The 20,143-nt window shown below is 35.8% G+C and overlaps 1 protein-coding gene across 1 annotated transcript in view; it reads right to left on the bottom strand.

The window, feature by feature from the left end:
• Window positions 1–16,304, bottom strand: part of LOC149780992 (uncharacterized) — a 32,759-nt gene extending 16,455 nt beyond the window's left edge. The window contains exons 1-2 of the mRNA XM_089936261.1: window positions 13,587–16,304; window positions 760–858 (exon numbers count right to left, since the gene is read on the bottom strand). Coding sequence (XP_089792387.1) covers window positions 760–858; window positions 13,587–15,961 — 2,474 coding nt within the window. The 5' untranslated portion in view covers window positions 15,962–16,304. The remainder of the gene's footprint in view (window positions 1–759; window positions 859–13,586) is intronic.
• Window positions 16,305–20,143: the final 3,839 nt, after the last annotated feature.

Genomic DNA, 20,143 nt, shown 5'->3' on the forward strand with positions numbered 1-20,143 from the left:
CTGGCAAGCTTTCTCACATACCCACATTGGCTGAATCTTAGACTCGAACCGCCGCAGACAGAGGTGAGATGGCAGTGATCCGTAACGAAGAGCGCTTTAGACCACTCGGCCACTCGGGGCCCCACCAGCAGTTTTGTAGCCAGAAGGGAAAGAACACATTTTGACATGAACTGACCCAAAAATGATAACATCTCTTGAATATTCCTCTTATACTCAAGTATTTCTGCCATTTTGATTGGACTCTCTTTTCCATCTTACCTCTGCCAAATGTTGCCCAATTTTTCATCACAGACTCAAAAGCCATAATGGACCATCTTTGATCGCTTTATTACTTGTAAAACCCTGAAAAACATCCTGCCTTCGTCTTTAAATTTAAATTCTCCAAAGTTACAGCATTTGGAAAATCAATTTTGAGCTTGTTGTGTTGACATGTTAGCAATTTTTGTATTTAACAATTCCCATTCTATACACAGCAGGCATCACTGCACCAGTAGTTGCACTGGTGGAACAGTTCTAGTGCTCAGTAGAATGGTTCTAGCTGGTTTCTGTACTGTGTGGATAGAATGCATTTAAAAAAATCTCAAAACTACCATTTTTTATTTCCTTTTTTTTTATACAAAATTTGCAAAACTTCTAAGTGGTAGATTTAAACGATAAAATAGCATATATGCCTAATGGAATGTTTGACTTCATATTCTATTAAAAATTATAAAGTTTGACGATAACTCTGAAAATTTCCAAAGTAAAATGAGGACTTACATGTGAGTGGGCTCTTTTTTAATCCTTCTACGGGCAGGAAACTTGGGCTGTTTGATTACTTTTGAAGAATCTGATGCTGATCTTGAGTGGCCTTCAGACCTGAAAAATTGTTAATAGTCAAGATACTTAACAATACAATAATAAAAAACATCACTTCAGCTACATAAGAACCAAACAAGATTTAAAAATATGGAAGATTTAATACTGTACAAAAACAAATATTTTGCAGGCAGAAAAACATTATTTACCTGAAAAAACCTGAACCACATGCATAAGATAAACTGCTTTTATATTGTTTAATCACTTGCAGCTCAACTTGAAATGACTGTCCATTTTCTTTTTTTTTACACTAAGTCAGCAGTTATAATGTTCACTCAAATTTATGCCTCACTCACTTCCTATCAATTAAGTCTTTTGTCCCAGCTACTTTGTGAAATTCAACATACTAGTGAAAATGTCTGGAATTTGAATGTTTTTATATTGGCAGCTTTAAAAGGCATTTATGCTGGGTGCTATCTAACTGCAGTAAAAGGTAAATTCATAAATGGTCCGATCAACACATCTCAACAATTTATTAAAAAAGGTTTTTCACCTGATTGTTACAGAAGCCACTACCATGAAAGATAATTAGGAAATAAATCTTATAGTATGGACTATTAACAGTCAACTGCTGCCACTCTAAGATGATGAACATTGGTTCCCAAACCTGGTTGCTATTGATACTACACAGTTGCATGGGAAGCCAACTTAGACACAGTTATGGCAGAGATATCCTGAGAATTATTTTTGGCATGTTGGATCAAAATAATGGCTCAGCCATCCTGGAGAAGCAGCTAAGCTGTAGCCTTTACATGTTATAGCTACAGAAGTCAAAAACAGATGACAGACCATACTTAAATAGCTCAATGTTGCCTTATTGCCTGCTTGGTTGGTTAAATGGCATGTTGAACACATTACTGGCTATGGCAGGTGACACACTTATATCACAAACACTTGCAATAAATATCCTTGAAATATCTAAAGTGGTTCAAAGGTTATGCTCTGGACATGGATACATTTACTTTGACATGACTTATACCTTGCCATAATACATAATTGTATAAAATTTCATACAAATATCATCACTAATTCAAACAAGGATATTAATCACAAAGTTAAATATTCCCTTGTTGATACCCTACCTTGAGGCAGGTAGGTGAATAAGGTGGCTGTGGTATATGACACTCCATATAGGCAACATACATACCTAAACAAGTTTCATGAAATCCTCTCCAATTGATACTAAGTTACTGAATGGACAAGAAAAATTAACGGACCTGCAGATCACATAAAATGTATGAATAAAAAAGATGGCAAGTGTTTTGTAAAAGATGTATATCCCCACCATAACTACATATATTCGGTTTGACCAGAAAACTCATATAATTTGCATGACAAAATTAATAGACATTAAATCTAATCAGCCCATTTGCAGATGCATATCAGAAAAAAGAACACAAAATTTAGTTTGTCTAAAGCAAGCAAATTTGTATAACTGTACTACTAAGGTATGTACCTAACTTTAAAGTCTAAATCCAATAATTGAACAAAACTGATGAAAGGAAAAATAGCTTAAGTGGTGTGAGAATCTTTTTCAACATATTTAAACATCAACTAAAACACGCCTTCACAATTACAAACTATTGGCAATTGTGGAAACAAGCTATCAGCAAAAAATTATAACATGTTAAAGAAATTAATTTTAATAAATAAAAAATTGTCTATATGAGATGTAACTTTAATCACATCATCTACACATTAACTGAAAAATGCATGGAAATTATCATGATTCACAAGTAGGAAAATCATGACAATAATTTGGCACTTGCAGTGTAGATATAAAGTCATTAAATTTGAAAATTCGTAGGCATTTCTGCCACATGTTGAATCTGACATAAAAATCATGAGGAAACGGGCAATATGAACAAAACATTCAGACAACGAGAATACGGATATACTGGTACAATCAAGACAATAAATAATCTTTACATTTGAAATTTTAAGGCATCTGTTGCATTTATCAGAAGAAGAAAAAAACTTTCTTACAAAGAAACTTCATTAAAAATGCCTTTCAAAATGACACGCCTTTTTGTTTCTAGAGACTTCCTTGCATGTGCTACCTAAATCACTCTTTATTGACAAAATCATAGTATGTAAACAGTCATAGATACCAGCATGAATCTGGCAATTTATCATGAAATACGTCAAGAATTATCTAAAGGAGTATTACATTATTAAATTTAGTTCTACTCTCCCCCACTATCCTACATACCTTTAAATAGTAGCAATAGATAACATGTCACTATTGCCTTTCTGAATTTGCCAGTTCAGAGAGCGACTGATGCCTAAAAAGCTGCTATAAAATATTTATATAGCCTCCCTTATGGTGGAAGTGTTCACTACTGTAAGTTGGAGGCAGATTGGGCTGTAGCTATTGGGCCAAAGTTTTAAAAAATGCCTTCATTCTGGTGTGCCCAAGATTGAAAGTTTATGAGGTAGTATGGGACTGCAAAATACAGCTCTCAAAACATCCTGTTATGACAAAAGAGTTTGATAGGCCCATGAAGTTGCAACACTCCTAACATCATTGGCTTCAATTCTCAGGAAGGGGAGGTCCCACTAAGTGAAGGACTGATAGGCTCTCTTGATCGTGCAGATAATTCAGCTGGAAATGGATGATGATGAAATATCAATAGAGTTCTGTAAAGGTCAGATAAAAAGTTTCCTACCCTTTTATCTCCCTTATGAGGCAATCAAACAGAACTATAAAGTCATAAATGAGCACAGAAGTCCAAGTTGATCATTCCCAGTGCATATATGACACTGGAGTTCACAGTAGGAAGTGGAGCTACTGATGGCAGTTGGTTCTTCACCAGAAACATGGACTCACAAGGGAGGTAAAAGGACTCATAATTGCTGCTAAATCTTAAACAAATCTTTTGTATAAACAAGGCATGATGCTCACTCTTTATCATCAAAGATGCTAAGAAAAGCAGGAAGACTGTTTTAAGTGTAATGTTCTTGAAAGAAACATTCATGCATTGGTTCATAAAGGGAATTTGACAAAGTCCACAAAATACATGAGAAATTCCATCTAAGCATTACTGAGTGTGATACAGGTCTCTGCAAGTCAGATTACTTGATGACATGTGAACGATGAGAATCCGAGTCAATGGGCCCTTGGAGAACTAAGAATGTTAGGGCTGTCCTATAAGTCTTTGATAGTAGAAACGAAGCACTGTATCTCTCCAAACAGAAAGGAAGGAAAATCCACCAATGCACTTGAACAGGGACAGCTGTATCAATTGTTTTATAAAGATCATTCACAGAGGAGTGTCCACTAGTCCTTGCACAATACTGTTGGCAACTTTTAGAAATTAACACTTGCCAAGGTGGGGGTGGGCTGAGAGGAGTGCACCCTATAGCTAGTTGCAGAGACCAGCAGTCTCAGCATAGAGGGCATAATGGACAACACCATCTGCTGCCTTGCAAACTCATGACTACATTAAAACTTTAAAAGACTCCTCCCCAGCAGTAGAAATGATCAGAGAGTGAGGCAGCCCATGAGAGTCTCTCCAAACTAGAGGATTTTCTTGTCTTCTGGGCCTGAGACAAAGTTGACCACTACAGTGAAGGACAAGATTTCTTCCTCCTCTGCCACCTGAGTTAATGGGTGAAAAGATGCAGGGGGCCCAAAAAGAAGGTGGAATTGCCATCTCAACATGTTCCCCAATAAACTTGCTATAGCCCACCAACACTGACAGGACATCATCATCCTGCTCTTGCTCCCAAGAAGCTGCATTATCCAACCCCATGTCTCTTTCTAAAGGGGAGATGGGGTGGGAGAATCATAATCTTTCAGTTCATCATGTGAAGCAATGGACTTGTCCCTAGTAGCATACTTTGCAGGACAATGCAAATGTTTCCCGACCATGCTTGAATACCTGGGGAGAGATGACCCTTTCTCTAAGACTACACATCTTACCAGGCAATGTAGTTCCGTAACTGCTATGAGGCCAAAGTTTTGGTGTCCAATGTTTCATAAACAGAAAGGACAACTATCCTGGAATGGATGAGGTTGTTGTTGTTGTTGTTGTGGGGTTTAACGCCATTTTTCAGCACACGATAGGCTATACATGGCGGCCAGTATTAATGGTGGGGGAAAACACGGGAAAGAACCACCGAACCACAAGAAGCTACTGGCAAGCTTTCTCACATACCCACATTGGCTGAATCCGAGACTCGAACCCACGCAGACAGAGGTGAGATGGCAGTGATCCGTAACGAAGAGCGCTTTAGACCACTCGGCCACTTGGGGCCCCATGGAATGGATGAGGTCACATCATGTAGAGATTAAGAGGGTTCATAGGGAAGGAAGTATGTTGATCTGATCCCTTACCCTAGTCTGACATGCACAAGCCACCTCCCTGTCCCCAACAGGACTGACTGGTAGCATAGTGACAGGGGGTGCATCAACCCAACATCTGTCCCCTATACAGATGGTACTGTGATGACCAGTGATTGGTGCCCAGCTATTAGTCAATGACCAGTTATGCTATTCCAATATGATGGAGGAGCCCTCCTCAGAATTTAGAACAACATCACTGCTTTATCCTTTTGGGATGGCTTGTCTGCTCATCGCTTTCACTGATGAATGGTTTTCACTGGGTACAGCTTTTCACTAATTGGGAAAGGATTGTGCAATTCATTTTCAACTCAATTATTTCCTCCCTAGGGCAGTACCTTGGATAGAAGCCTCACTAGTACTGAACCAGATCAACCATCATGAATCGTTGAGCCACACTTATAATTCTCCAAAGAGATCCCATACCCTCCTGGGATCAAAGTGTTTTGCTACAAGCCCTACTGGACTCAGAGAAGAATCCCATACATTCCTGGGATCTAGCAGTACTCTTCTCTAACAAAGTGGTCTTCTTATTCTGATCCCTAAATAACCAGAGAAGGATCCCATACTCTGCTAGAATCAAATCTTCCACTTACAGGGATGCAGAGAAGAATCCCATACACTATCAGAATCAAAAGAATGAGGAGGAGGTAGGGCTTTCCTTATTTTACTATGCATGGACTCCCAGCAAGTTCCTAGGCCTTGTTTCACCATAAACAATAAAACAGTGAGAGTCAGGTGTGGTATATGTCTCATGGGGCTTTTTATGCCCACGCTCTGCAATATTTATATCATGTAAAGGAAAATCTTCTGAAACAGAAAGCAATACACAAAAATACTGATGATTACAAATGAATGGTGTGAGACCTCCAGTAAACACTATCTTGAAAAGAATGAATGGTGTGAGACCTCCACAATATTAATAATAATGAGTGGTAAGATCTCCTAAAAACACTACTGATAATAATAAACAGTGTGGGACCACCGCAGAGGGTCTTACAGATTCATCGCATAATATTAGTCACTATATAACTTAAAAATAGATATTAAAAAATATATAGGTCACAACAAATTCTGAAGTCAAGGGGAAGACAATACATACCCTAGAAATCTAAAAACATCCAAAAAGAATCAATTCAATGATATGGTGGCAACCATTGTGGTTCACAATTGGAAATGCTATTACCTACCCTATGACCAAAGGGAAGGGTAAAACAGATGATCACTGCTCAAAAATGACACAATAATGCCTCAGATCTCACAAGAGACTTCACGTCACACATCTTTGAAATATACATATGGCAGTTTTGCCAAGAGCAACTTGAAATAGATTAACATGGCATCCACAGAAAAAGATGTCATCTGCTGCACATGGGCCATGATAGCGGAGTTATGTTGGGTCAGTTTTATTTCTGTTTTTGTCAATCTACAATGTTTCATTCATGGAAGGTTGAAATTTTATATGGATGAAAGAAAGTCTTTTACGGAAAACATAAACAAGCTCATACTGAAAGGCAATTCATAAATGTGATGAAATTAAAATGGAACACCATGGGCCAGAATCATTCTGCATTTTATAATGTTCATGCATTCTCAATTTCTGAATGAAATCAAGATCATATTAAAAATGGTATTACTTTGCAAAAGAATGGAAGACAAATACAGCCTTTCCAGCAACCCTTTAAGAAAGGATAAAGTGGGCTAATATTTTTAAAAAGTAGAGAAAAGGCAGGGCCAAGATAGAGATAATTTAAAAAGAAATTTAGTATATTTACAGAAATGGCTGAAATATAACTATTTTGTGTTTTGCATTTGTGTTTGTGTTTTGGACTTTTAATGTAGCAATAACAATGTTTCAGTCATATCTTTAGAATGTCTGCAGTGTGGCAGTTTATAGTGATGTCTAGCACTGGGGCATCATGCCGCAGTCATGTAGCACCAAATCCCACCCAGTCACATTATCCTGACACCAGGCCGACCAGTCCTAACACTAACCTCTTAATGCTGAGCACCAAGCGAGGAAGCTGTTAGTACCACTATTACAAGTTTTGGGTATGATTCTGCCTGGGTTCAAACCGACGACCTCCCACATCCGAGGCAGATGCTCTAACCATAAATGCCGCTGGTGTATGGACTTACTTTGTTGGATGTACCATGTAAATTCCAATAAAAACATATTTACTGACATAGTAGATGTCTCTTTAATCCACACTACCTCTGATCCCTTAAACATGTAGCTCCACACCACGGAGATCATATCTATTTTAATAGTTAATATCAGCATGTTATATGACAATATCACTATCACTAAAAGCAGTAGCATGTCGTAAATGAAAATAAAATGCCATGCTTTTATAAATTCTATTTAGGGCATCAATATTAAATTGTTTTTCTAAGTAGTCGTATGAGGACATAGGGCCCACATTAGTATAATGTCTGTTATCTTCATTTCTTGGGAATATGATACAGAAGAATGCACTACTATTTTGTAAGTTTAGATGGACCATAAAAGCATTTCATATTCATTTGTGTAGCAAATAGATGTAAGTACCACAACAGGAAAATTCGATCTGTATATTTCTTTGATGAAAAAAATGATTTGTCTAACTTTTGGCTTGTCACACTGAATATTGTACAGTGTATTAGTAGTAGTACAATGGCAATAAAAACAAACTGCATGCCTACAAACAGAACACAGGAATAAAAAGTTATTGCTTTTGAAACAAGGTCAGAATCAGCAACCCCACAATGATCCAGAAATACACGCAAATACAAGTTTCCGTATTTTCTTAAGTCTCACATATTCTTTTGTATCTTTCATTCTTTATCAGAACATTTTGCGATTTACCTCCACTTACTCTTGCAGGTAAATCTTCAAAAAGTATTGGTACACAGCATCCCACTTATTTTCAAGAGTGAGCTAAATATGCCTTATGAAGAGACCTTCTTCAAGCCTCCTCACAGACAGAGTATCAGTTAAATCATCTCTCTGACCAATGTGAAATTTAAGCCAGTGATCTAACACTAAGCACTCTTCCTATTCTCCAAATATACCAAGACCTTGTCTAAGAGCATTTTGAACTATATGCACCAAATATGAAACAAAATATTACCCTTGAAAACCCAAGCCTTTCAAATGGATGTTAAGAAGGGATCATGTTTTCTTAGTCACAGTGGAGTTATTTATTTCTAATAAAATTTACTCAAATGGAGGCATCTAGTGTTGCCTCGTCCTTGTCAGGATGTCAACCAGTGTATGTCTTACATCAGTATATCATTTTGTATGATCAAACACAAGTTTTAAAAAGGTTAGGTACAACCTCTCCAGCCTCATTTGACCTAAATCAAATCAGTAAATGAAATTTTTTTTTGTCAAACTGAAAAGTAAATGACTAATTGTATGATTTTCATCTTGAAGTATATTCAAGTCCATCAGAAATCATGCAAGAAATTTTATGTCTGCTCATTGTAAACATTTTTAAAACAAAGCCAGGAAAAATTGCTTGGAAAAACTCTGAAGTTCCATGACATGAAAAGAAGAAGCTACTTTCGTGGTCCACAAAATCTTATGCCATGGTTACTCATTCTTCATGGGTTTCTGATTGCAGAACCACTGGTTTTGATTCAAGTGCTGGTCAAGAATCTCCACATGCTGCGCTACTTTCTCCATCTAATAGCAGTTTGTGAAACCCAAGAAAGAATTCTGCAAGCCCTCAAGACCACTAATCTGAAAATGCTACTGGTCAAGTCCACAAGATAATGAACTCTCCCAGGTCATCACACAAAAAGACAAAATGTAGTCGATCACTCAATTGCAAATATAGGTCAATGTGAATATCAACCTTTAGTAATCCTATTTAAACAATAAAACATGGACAAAATATAAAAAAACCTACAAAATATAGTTATATCATTATATAAAATGTATTAAATTTTGTTAAATTCTGCACCACACGACTACTGTTTACTGGTCAGAACAAAGATGTTTATTGTTCAGTTCATCCAGATGTGTAACTCACTGAGAAGCTAAGAATCATTTTAATCATAAACTGAATAAGAATCAGGATCCTCTACCATTTACTTTTCATAAATGAACAGTACCAGAACTATATCTAGCCTCCAAAGATGAGGCTCTGGTATCTTTGTAGTGTTACGTGTTTAGGCTCTTACAGAAAGTAACAAGTGTGAAGACAACAAGCTTTGAAAAATTTAACAAATAATTTATTTCCCTAGAAAAACAAGGTGAAAATGAGAAAAGAACTTAACAGTTCTATGACTCAAATCCAAAAATAATCCAAGAATTAAAAAATAGAAGTCCTAGTAATAAAACGTCCTAATGAACCTGAGTTTGAATCCCTATGAAATCAAAAATGGAAGGTGATGACATATGCTGTGGTCAGTGTCGTACTGATGTGTCAAAAGTTCTTTGTTGAATCACAGAAAATATTCCAATTTGAATTCTGTGTAAATTTCAATAAATGTCCTTGTCCAAGAATTAATTTAGAGCACTAGTATTTCCAGGGAAAACAAGCTTGAAATTCAAATAAATTGAAGGAAACAAAATAATTAGCCCAAAACTGGTCACAACATAAAACACTTCCACATCTTAAGTGTCAAGGCAAGAATGACTATTCTTTCTCAAAACATCAGTAACAAGTCCAACTACAACACAAAACAGATGCCCGGATATGGGTCAATCCTCTGGAAAAACCTAATTGATACATGGTATTTGACACATAGTCCAAGTATAACCTTGACTGAAATCTATGTTTCTTACACTGGGAATGAATTAAAAAAAATTTAAAAGTTGTTTACCAGAACCCTTACTGGTTCTGAATCAAGGTCAGAAACTAGAAACAGTGTTTCTATTATTGGTTGTTTACAACTTAATTAAATTTCTGAACAATGTCAAATCCAACCAATTACATTAAAATAACATGTAATGGAATAAAAATTTTTAAAAAACCTAACAAACAAATGGTTAAATTAAATCAAATATAAATTAAATCGAGTATACATAACATACAGCAACCCATGAGAATAGGTCTGTGGAAAGATGAGTTCCAGTAGTGGGTTCCTGGAACTTGATAAAATGCATCACTGTTCATCAGAATGCAGCTGAACAGTTAACAGCATTGTCATGGTCTTCAAACCTGGTATGAAATCTGTTTCTACATTTCAAATGAATTTTGTAACCCAACTATCATTTTCATTTGATAGTATCCTATTCCTTTTGGACAGTTATTTTTTCTTTGGCTATGCTTGGTTCTTTTTGCCTCTGGTGGCTTCATGGAATCCAAAATACCTCTACATGCTGACACCGAAAATCTGATGTGCTATCAGATATTGTAGAGATGCAGAAGAGATTTTATCTGGAGTTAAAATGTTTATCACACCCAAATCAGTGAGTGGACATCAGATACACTTCACTGTTACATATTTATCACTTGGATTCTATTCTAAGGACATTCTTATAAATTTGTAGTTTATGTTCATTCAATATAACTAAAAGTCCAACTGGTCAAACTGGCAGAATCTCACACACTGTTTATGGTATGAACAATTTCTGAGATTTGCTTATCTCACTTTGTGATCTCCTTATAAATCTGTCGTTCAGCATGTCACATTTGCTGCTGAAGTTTACTTGGTTTAAACATTGTTCTTCCACGTGACATTGTCTGTTATCTGAAAGCAAATTACTTAATAAATAATGTACTTCTTAACTTCTTTACAATTTGTTTCCTTGATTGGCATCTAAAATCTAAAATGTATAAAACATAATCATTCGGATGCATGAAAATTTCAACCCCCTATATCCCCTACAAAAAAAATTGAATTAGATTTGCTTTCAAAATCAAGAAAGATCATACATTTGCCTGCTTTTATTCACATCCAGCATTATGGCTGCTTCATGCTGTATGGAAACAGTTGCAAAGCTTTTAAATCAGCAACAATAAATTTTTGTAATGCAGAACGAATAATTAATTTCGCTACACTGCAGTTCTTTAATGTATTGTTCAGGAGATTTAAAACATTAAAATTTTCATGCTGATAATTTACATTTAGAATTTACACTATAGTTCACATCAGAATCCTTTATTAGGAAATACATCCCTCCTTCGATAACTCATTAGCCCACCTATAAAATGGGGAAGACTTAGATCCCATTCTTTCTGGAAATGACAAAGCAATTGACCCTTGGTAAACAAAACCCTGATATAATGCTTATTTTATTGTCAAAAACAGTGTTTAGAGTTCGAAATATGAATTAACATCATGAAGTTCTTAATTTATAAAAGAAGTCCTATATTCTGTTACATTTTCGTTATATTGTTTTCTCAATACACTACAAATAATAAAACAATCCCTGAAAAAATTTTAATCAATGAAAACGTCACCAATGACTACCAATGACAAAACTTTAACACATTAACCCCTATCGACGAGTTAACATGGTAGGAGGTAGTAGCCTACTGCCGAGCTCTATAGCGTCATGGTCATGCATGATAAACTAAGTGGGTGGTATTATAGAAAGGTAGACAGATGTAGCTCTACAATGATACCAAATAATCTGGAATTTCACGTTGCACTACAAAATACAGAGGGAAAAACCTCAATTTTTGGAATCGATTATTTTCGATCCAAAATTGGCCTGTGGTCAGGATGCAATTCTGTGTCCGGATTTTGGACTTTTTGGTCTCAGATCTAAGGCAAACCAGTATGAACTGCAAACAGACAGATGAACCTTTGCAAAAACTAGGATAAGATGGGCAATTGGAATAAAGAGTGGTCTCGGTACAAAAATAATGGGTCTGTTTAGCACCCAAAAAAATCAAACTTTTACCATTCTGCTCATGCGCGAGCCAATAGCCAATGAAAAACAATGTTTCTAACACAACTAGGCAGTTTATTATTGAAAGATCACCTGGGATTTGATGTTTTCAGATGCATTTAGAAATAGCTTCCAAAATGTGTTTACTACTTGAATTTCTAGCAAAAACGACAAAAACCTCCAGGGGTTAATGTTGAGAAATAAAAAGCAATGAAATAAGTTTTGTTAAGAGCAATGTGTGTTTAATTTTGCTCCTGTGTATGCCCTCTTGTGTTTAAAAATAAAACATATCAGTCTACCATCACAGCTATGTCCGCAAGTGTTTTGATAACAAAATTTTAACTGCCGACTGTGTTTTGATATCTGATTTAAAGAAATATTTGCTTTATTGTTAAACTCAATTAAAAGCAATCCTGCTTTATAGTGTCATTGTATCAAATCAAATAAGGGGAATAAAATTTAAAAAATTTAAAATGAATGCAAATCCTACCCTTATAATAGTTAGTAGTCAAGGTCACACTGTTATAATTAGTATTGTCTGCTAGATCTGGTTGATTATGGACAAGCAGGTTCCAAATTCTGAAGGTCAACTTAAAATACCTGAACTGACATGTAGAGATTCGTTCAACAATGAGCAGAAGTGTTGTTATTACTTGCAAGAAATCATGGCATCAATATTTCACTAATAAAACAATTTTACACAATCGATTTCAATGTTGGTGTTTTCTTCCATGAAACAAATGTCTCTACTTTTTGAGCAAATGGAATCTTTTGTTGTGTAAAAAAGCAGTGATGTAATTAATACACAATGTTGCAAGGACACAATGATGCACACATGTATGTGATGTTTTGAAATTCCTTTCAGTTATGATTTTCATGATCTTTCAGAGATTGGTTAACTTAAAAATAAAGGTAATTTCACTGAAAAATGAACAATAACATAGAATAAAAGCTGTTTATTGACAATTATTCCCAACATGATTAGAAAATGAGCATTCAGCCATTAAACCGTGGCACAACCACCCCATAAACTGTCTTCTCAATGTCTAGCTGGGATTGTAAACCCAACTTCCGTTTTTCAGAGGTCACCTGGTAAATCCCACCTTATATTATAGTGCAGTTTATGTTTTGGGACCCCAATGTTTATGAGTTGTTGTGGAAGAGGCGGTTAATGATTATAAGTAACATCAGCTCACCTTCCTCCCAAAACATATTCATTATATCAACTGAACTGATAAATGGGACTGGAGGACAGGATTCTCAGTGGATCCGAAAAACATCTTTTCTTTTGCTAAATGATACTGAGGAAAAATACAGAGACAAAACATAAGGCTTTCATTATGATGTTCACAAAATAGCATTTATCATGTCAAGATAAACTGAAGAAAATTAGGGATTGTTTGGTAGAAAATAGAGATGCTGGAAAGACTCAAAAGGGACTTTTGACTAATTCTTACAAGTATCTGCTATCACAGGATACACTTATTCACACTGCTATAAATTGATATTGAGATACAAAATGGAGAAGGAATTTATTTTCAGGTTCATTACCTCCAAGGTTTCCTTATTTGACAGAATTTCAATTCGAAGCCAGGATAATTCCCAAATTCCTCTGCCAACCATAAAAGCTCTGCCATTGCAATGTAAGATTTTGTACCCCCAGTTGTTTTATATTGACTTCCAAGGATTTTCACAAATTCCTTAGCCTGGTTTTTATTCAGTTTGTGTTCTATACATTTTGTTAGCAAGTCACTGGGTTTTAAATCCTGAAAACTCCTTTCTACCTTAACACTCTTTTCTGTCACAGAAATGACCCCTTCCTCTGACAAACGCGTGCACAGCTCAACCACCTTTTCAGTGTCCTTGGGTACAACTCTACATAGATCTTCCATGTTCACTGTAAGCTGGTCTGAAACTAAATTTTGAAATCGATCTATCTTTAAGTCATCTAGGAATGCATACACATATACGATCTTTTTTGAAAGAAAGAAATTTCTAAACTTTTCTTTATCTCCAACTGTGTCTTTCAGATGATCCCTTTGCTTTGCTTTAATTTCAACTGTCTCTTCCTGATGATCCCTTTGCTTTGCTTTCTCACACTTTTTTTTATCTTCAACTGTCTCTTCCTGATAATCCCTTTGCTTTGCTTTGTCATACTTTTCTTTATCTTCAACTGTCTCTTCCTGTTGATCCTTTTGCTTTGCTTTGCCACGACCTTTGTAGTTTATGACACTGTCATACCAGACATCCAGTACATTTGGCTCTTCTATACCTTGTACTGCTTTGTACAGCAGGCTAGCAGATGTATGAATCTGTGAAGCAGCATCTCTTGTTTTTTGTCCAAATCCTTCCTTTACATGGTAGAGGTAACAAACATTGTCTGAAATTCGTAAAATGTCAAACAGTTCTACGTTTTTAACCAATATTTTGTCTCCTACCAGAAAAGTAGGACGTGGTAATTGGTTTGTATTGTTCTTCCAAATTCTGTCTAAAGAAATATAAGCTTCATTATATTGGCCCTCATCCATTGCTGTCAAGCATTGCTTGTAGAGCTCATATTCTGATTTTCCTATTATATCACATAAATCTTCAGGTGGTGCTTTACATTCTTTTGGAATTTTACACCTTATTGCTTTGTCCAAGTTGTCATCAGTTTTCTTTAATACATATTTGCAGAATCTGATGCAGTGTTCTGCATCAATGGTACCTTGGTTGCCATGTTTGCTGTGCCAGGGTAATGGCAGCATTTCATCTTCATCAGTCGTCAGCTTTTCTCGCATCAGTTTAATGAAACTTGTTTCTATGTTTTCGATGTGTTTTTCATCAACACTGTACCAATTCTTTCCAACATGAAAGTAACGCTTGGTATCGTAGACAACACTACCATGTACATAATTTATCAGATCATCATATTTCTCCCATTTTCCATTTGCGTTAAAGTTTAGCTCAAACATGTCAGGGCTTTGGTTTGTCAACGCATCAATAACATCTGAAATATCCTGCTGGTGCATCAATTTGATTATTTTCTTATTATTTTTATTTCTTAAGTGAACTTTTTCACATTTATCCCATTTATCATTATTTTTTGGGTACAAATAGAATCCTTTTTCGTTTAGTTCTTTATTGTCCCTTAACACATTTATTAGCTCTTGGTCTAAAGTTGAAATAAGGTCCTTTCCCTTTATCGGTTTGGCAACATCTAAAAATTCAAAGCCTTCAGTTACATTTGGTTTTAAATGCGATAGATCATGCATCAGATCTAATATTTCTTGCAGACTGAGAGATCTACAGAACGTTAAATTAGTCCTCTTCACCTTCACACTGCATTTCAAAGTTGATTTCTTAAGTATACGATAATCTGTTTCATTACCAGGTGCAATACTGCTCTGAAATTCATCAACTATGAAAAATATATTGCTTAAGTATGAGACCTGATTTGAAGCTGGAGTACTTCTATGATAACGTTTATCACATGTAATTGTTCTGCCATTGAGAAATCTATACTTTATTTGCGTTATTGTTTCTGGGTCCAGAACTTCTTTAGCAACGTTAAAAGCAAAATCCATATCAGCAAATGGAAGTATACAGAGATACGCCTTGCCTGAACAGATGGCAAAAGTACCTCGATTGTTCTTATGAGCTGCTATGAGAATATAATTATCTATTGTGTATGTTTTACAGTACTCATCAGTTGGGATGTGTTTTTTCAAAAGATTCACAAGTTTGTCTTTTGACTCTCTGACAACCATATAAAATGTCAGCTCAAAATCTGTTCCAATTTCATCGTAATTCAACTCAACTTTACTGAAAAGATCTTCTGATAATTTTGATTTCAGTTCTTCAACTTGGCCTTGTTCAATTTTATAAATAACAATGTTACTTAATTTATCTGTTTTATTATGTTCATCTTTTCTTGATTCTGCCATCTCTGCTTTGAGAAATTTCTCTAGAAAATGGCAACTATATACCTTTCCCAAGGACACACCATTAGGCAGATGACCCAGGCTGGCCTAGGCATGTACTAAACACATGACCCATCAATGATGAAGCCAAAACTCTACCAAATGAGGTACTGTGAATAATCCTTGCACATCAACACAATGGTGTAACAACTGCCCCATAATAGTTGATTTGGAAAATGCAGCTTATAGTTTGCAATTTTGCTCTACGTTTCCTGAAGATTAGTCTCTTCTAATTAGGTGATCATGCATTTGTTTTAGTCTCCTTTATCTGCAAAAGAAAACACAATCCTCAATTTATTTCACATTACATTACACATCATTAATTTAATGACAAATCATTTTAAAAAAACACATAATATAGAAAAAAGGTCACATATATATCAAGTCGTTCCCCCTAATTCTCGCGAAGGTGGGATTGCTGTCATCACAAAAAACTTTTTATTTAATTTTATCAACGATAAGAATATCAACGTCTGTTTCCTGACAGAAACATGGCTAAAACATCAGGTGATGAGACCAAGTGATCGGATCTAACACCCACCAGTTACTCCAGCGCCATTCCCCCACCACTCACGCAGAGGTGGAATTGCTTTCATCACAAAGAACGCCATGATCAAACGCCTTAACCACACCACAACATTCAATTTTGACCACACATCGTTTGAACCAGTCCAAACCACACTCACACTGGAGCAAAGTCAGTCCATTTTTTCTGCCTATACCGCCCTCCTCCTAGTAGAAAAAACAAGCTGGCTGACTCTCTCTTTTTGAAGCAGTTTCCGAATCTCCTGGACTATGGAAATTCGACAGGTGGCAACCTGATTATTCTTGGAGATTTCAAATTTCACTCTGACTGTCGCGGAAACCCAAATATATCAAAACTAATAGATTTCATTAATGTTTTCAACCTCAAACAGTCACTTAACCAACCCACCCATAAACATGGTCACATTTTAGACTGGATTCTTCATAGACCTGATGATAACATTCTACGGTCCTCCCTGGTATCCCATGACCTTGCATCAGATCACCTATTGCATTATATACCATCTTGATGTATCAGTCCCTAACCCTCCAGAGAACTAATCTAATGCATGACATCCAAACTAACCTAACAACTTGCTTACCTCCTACAGCAGAACAACTTGATAACTGTCTGCATTCATTACTTGACAAACATTCCCCAGCTACCAAGTGCAGAGTATCAATTCAAAAGTGTTCTCGATGGTATAGCAGCAGTGTTAGGGACCAGCTTCACACTGCTAAAAGAGACCGCCGTAAAGCTGAGAGGCTTTGGCTTTCCACCAGACTCACTATTCATAAGCAAATCTATGAATCCGCTAAGAAGAATGTGACAAATATAGTCCATGCAGCGAAATCAGCCCACTACACTACTAAGATCATGGAAAGTTCCAGCCGCAAAGAGCTCTTCGAGATTACTAACAAGCTTATGTCAAGGAACAAATCTACACCACTTCCATCTACCTTCCCTCCAGTCGACCTTCCAGACATGTTTGCAAATTTCTTCCGTGACAAAGTACAAACCATCAGAGATAAGCTTGACACCACAATTTCAATTGACTCCTCATCACCAACAGTTGGGATACAGAATTTTTTTGTTTAGTACTAAAACAGCATCAGGACAAAACCATAAATCCTTTACATTGTTACTTAAATGCCAAGTTGAAAGTTTTGACTTTCAAAATTTTATGAGGAAATATAAGATAATGCTGTGCTATTTTAGCTCCCTATGACAAAAATATGCCATTCTTGAAACAAATATTTACTGGAGTTTGTTGTCTAAAGTGTACTAGAGAACTTATGAAAAAGACAAAACCACATAGTTAAATAAACAATATGCTTAAGACATAATTTTTAGACTAATATAAAAACAGTTCCTTATATTATTGTTCTGGTGGTGCTAATAACAGCATGAAATGGTGCATGTTTGTGTGTTGTTTTATCACCATTGCCGGTAGCTAATTAAGAGGGATCAAATTTTATTCAACATACACTTGGCCATTTTGGAAAACTGATTTACTTCTATGTGGGACCCAGCTATAAGCTTGCAGAGTGACATCAAATAGATCCAATGATTAATTTTCTTCTCAGACACACATTTACTTACAACTGACTTCAATGACTGTTGCAGTTTACAAAATGAAAGTAAATAGTAACATGAGGTACAGAACAAATATTAACAAAGAAAAATTCAGTTGAAGATAGGAAGCATTTCAACTGATTTGCTTTTAATAAGTACATACCACCAAACAAATCTTCCAGAAGCTTCATCCATCAGCATGACTAATCCATTAGTCCTAATATTTTACCATGCAAATTGAGACCTGAGAAAAGAAAACAAACAAATGATATTGATCCCCTTTTTGAATACTCAATTAAAACATGAAAATTTCAGAGGAAAAACTATAGTAATAACTCAAAAAAGGTATGCATTTATTAGAAAGTTTCAGCTGTATGAATGTGAAAATGTTTGTCCTGCTGTTTAAATCCATATAATATGGGGCATGTACCTCAGATTATAAAGTCAAAGTGGTTTTGGCTAGGGCAATCAGAATTCTGTGAGGTAAGAATGATCTCATTTTTCAACACTTTACCTGTGAAACAAATTGTTGATACACTGCAATGATGAAGATTATCTCATTAGATTTTTTATTAAAAACTAAAAGTGGTATACTGTTCAAAAGTAACAGGAAATTATATGCAAGTTCATTTTGCAGACCTGCTGAACCATCAACAAGAAATGAACATACATATGGCATAATTAACCCAACAGAATATTTACCTCTTATGATACAAAGGTTACATGTCCAACTTTTAAGTTTTTCCTCTTTTGTTAATTGACCAATGAATTTTCAAGAAAGAATGGACAACATTGATACATTTCTTATTATCACTCAAGTGTGAGATTTGAACCTCTGATGTTGACTTCACAGTGGGGTCATAAAGTTAACACTAAATCAGTCACTACTTCAACTTTTATTCTTCTCCACCAAAATGTGGCCACATCACTATTTGCAAGACTTTTCATTGGTGGTATTCACGATTCACAACAGTATCTTTCTTCATTATATCTCTGAAGCATATCTACTTATGTAGAGTTACTTTACATTGAAGAATACATGTTGACATGTTATACAATTGTTTATGTGTATCTGTACTGAAATATGAATACTATTTGTTAAAATTGGAGTGCAGAACTTGCTTGACACCTACTGAAAAAACAAGACAATTCCTTAGAATCGTCATTATTTTCCCATATCTAGTAAGCCAAAACTATTCTACTCTGTCTTGATGCAAATAGTTTTAACTCAGAGTGCAAGCATTAGTTTTTATGCACAAATTTAATGTTATATACACCTGCCTAATATAAAAAATTCATAAAAACCAAACACATGAGTGAGGACAAAAATATCCATATTTGGACCATTGGTATTTCACTGGCTACATACTATGCAGTGACTAAATACCACAAGGGGCCCCGAGTGGCCAAGTGGTCTAAAGTGCTCTCCGCTATGGATCACTACCATCTCACCTCTGTCTACGTGGGTTTAAGTCTAGGATTCAGCCAATGTGGGTATGTGAGAAAGCTTGACAGTAGCTTCTTGTGGGTCAGTGGTTCTTCCCAAGGTTTTCCCGGGTTCTTCCTCCACCATTAATACTGGCCGCCATGCATAGCCTATCGTACGCTGAAAAATGTCATTAAACCCCACAATAACACCACCACAAACTGGAAATACCAAATTCACAAGTATATCCATATCTTTAACCATAACATAATAATAGTGCAAAAAGTCACACCACACCCTTAAGTTAAGACATTTGCCAGGGGCCAATATACAGGAAACTGTCCCCTACCACTTTAAGGGTGCAAGGGACAGTTTTTATCCACAAATTTCATGTTACATACAACTACCTAATATAAAAAAATCATAAAGAATTAAATATATGAGTGAAATCAAAAATATCCATATTTTTGGATAGGTATAAAAAAATAAGCAACACATACGAATATCATTCACTTGATCTGAGAAGTCAGTGGAAATTCATAGAATAAAGTGTTGATGCACCCCAAGAAGTGAAGGGGGGCACTATACCGACAATGGGAATTAGCATTACAGACCCCCC

This window comes from Sinohyriopsis cumingii, chromosome 16 (genome assembly GCF_028554795.1).
Source record: "Sinohyriopsis cumingii isolate HCF-2022 chromosome 16, ASM2855479v2, whole genome shotgun sequence".
In the NCBI taxonomy this organism is placed as follows: domain Eukaryota; kingdom Metazoa; phylum Mollusca; class Bivalvia; order Unionida; family Unionidae; genus Sinohyriopsis; species Sinohyriopsis cumingii.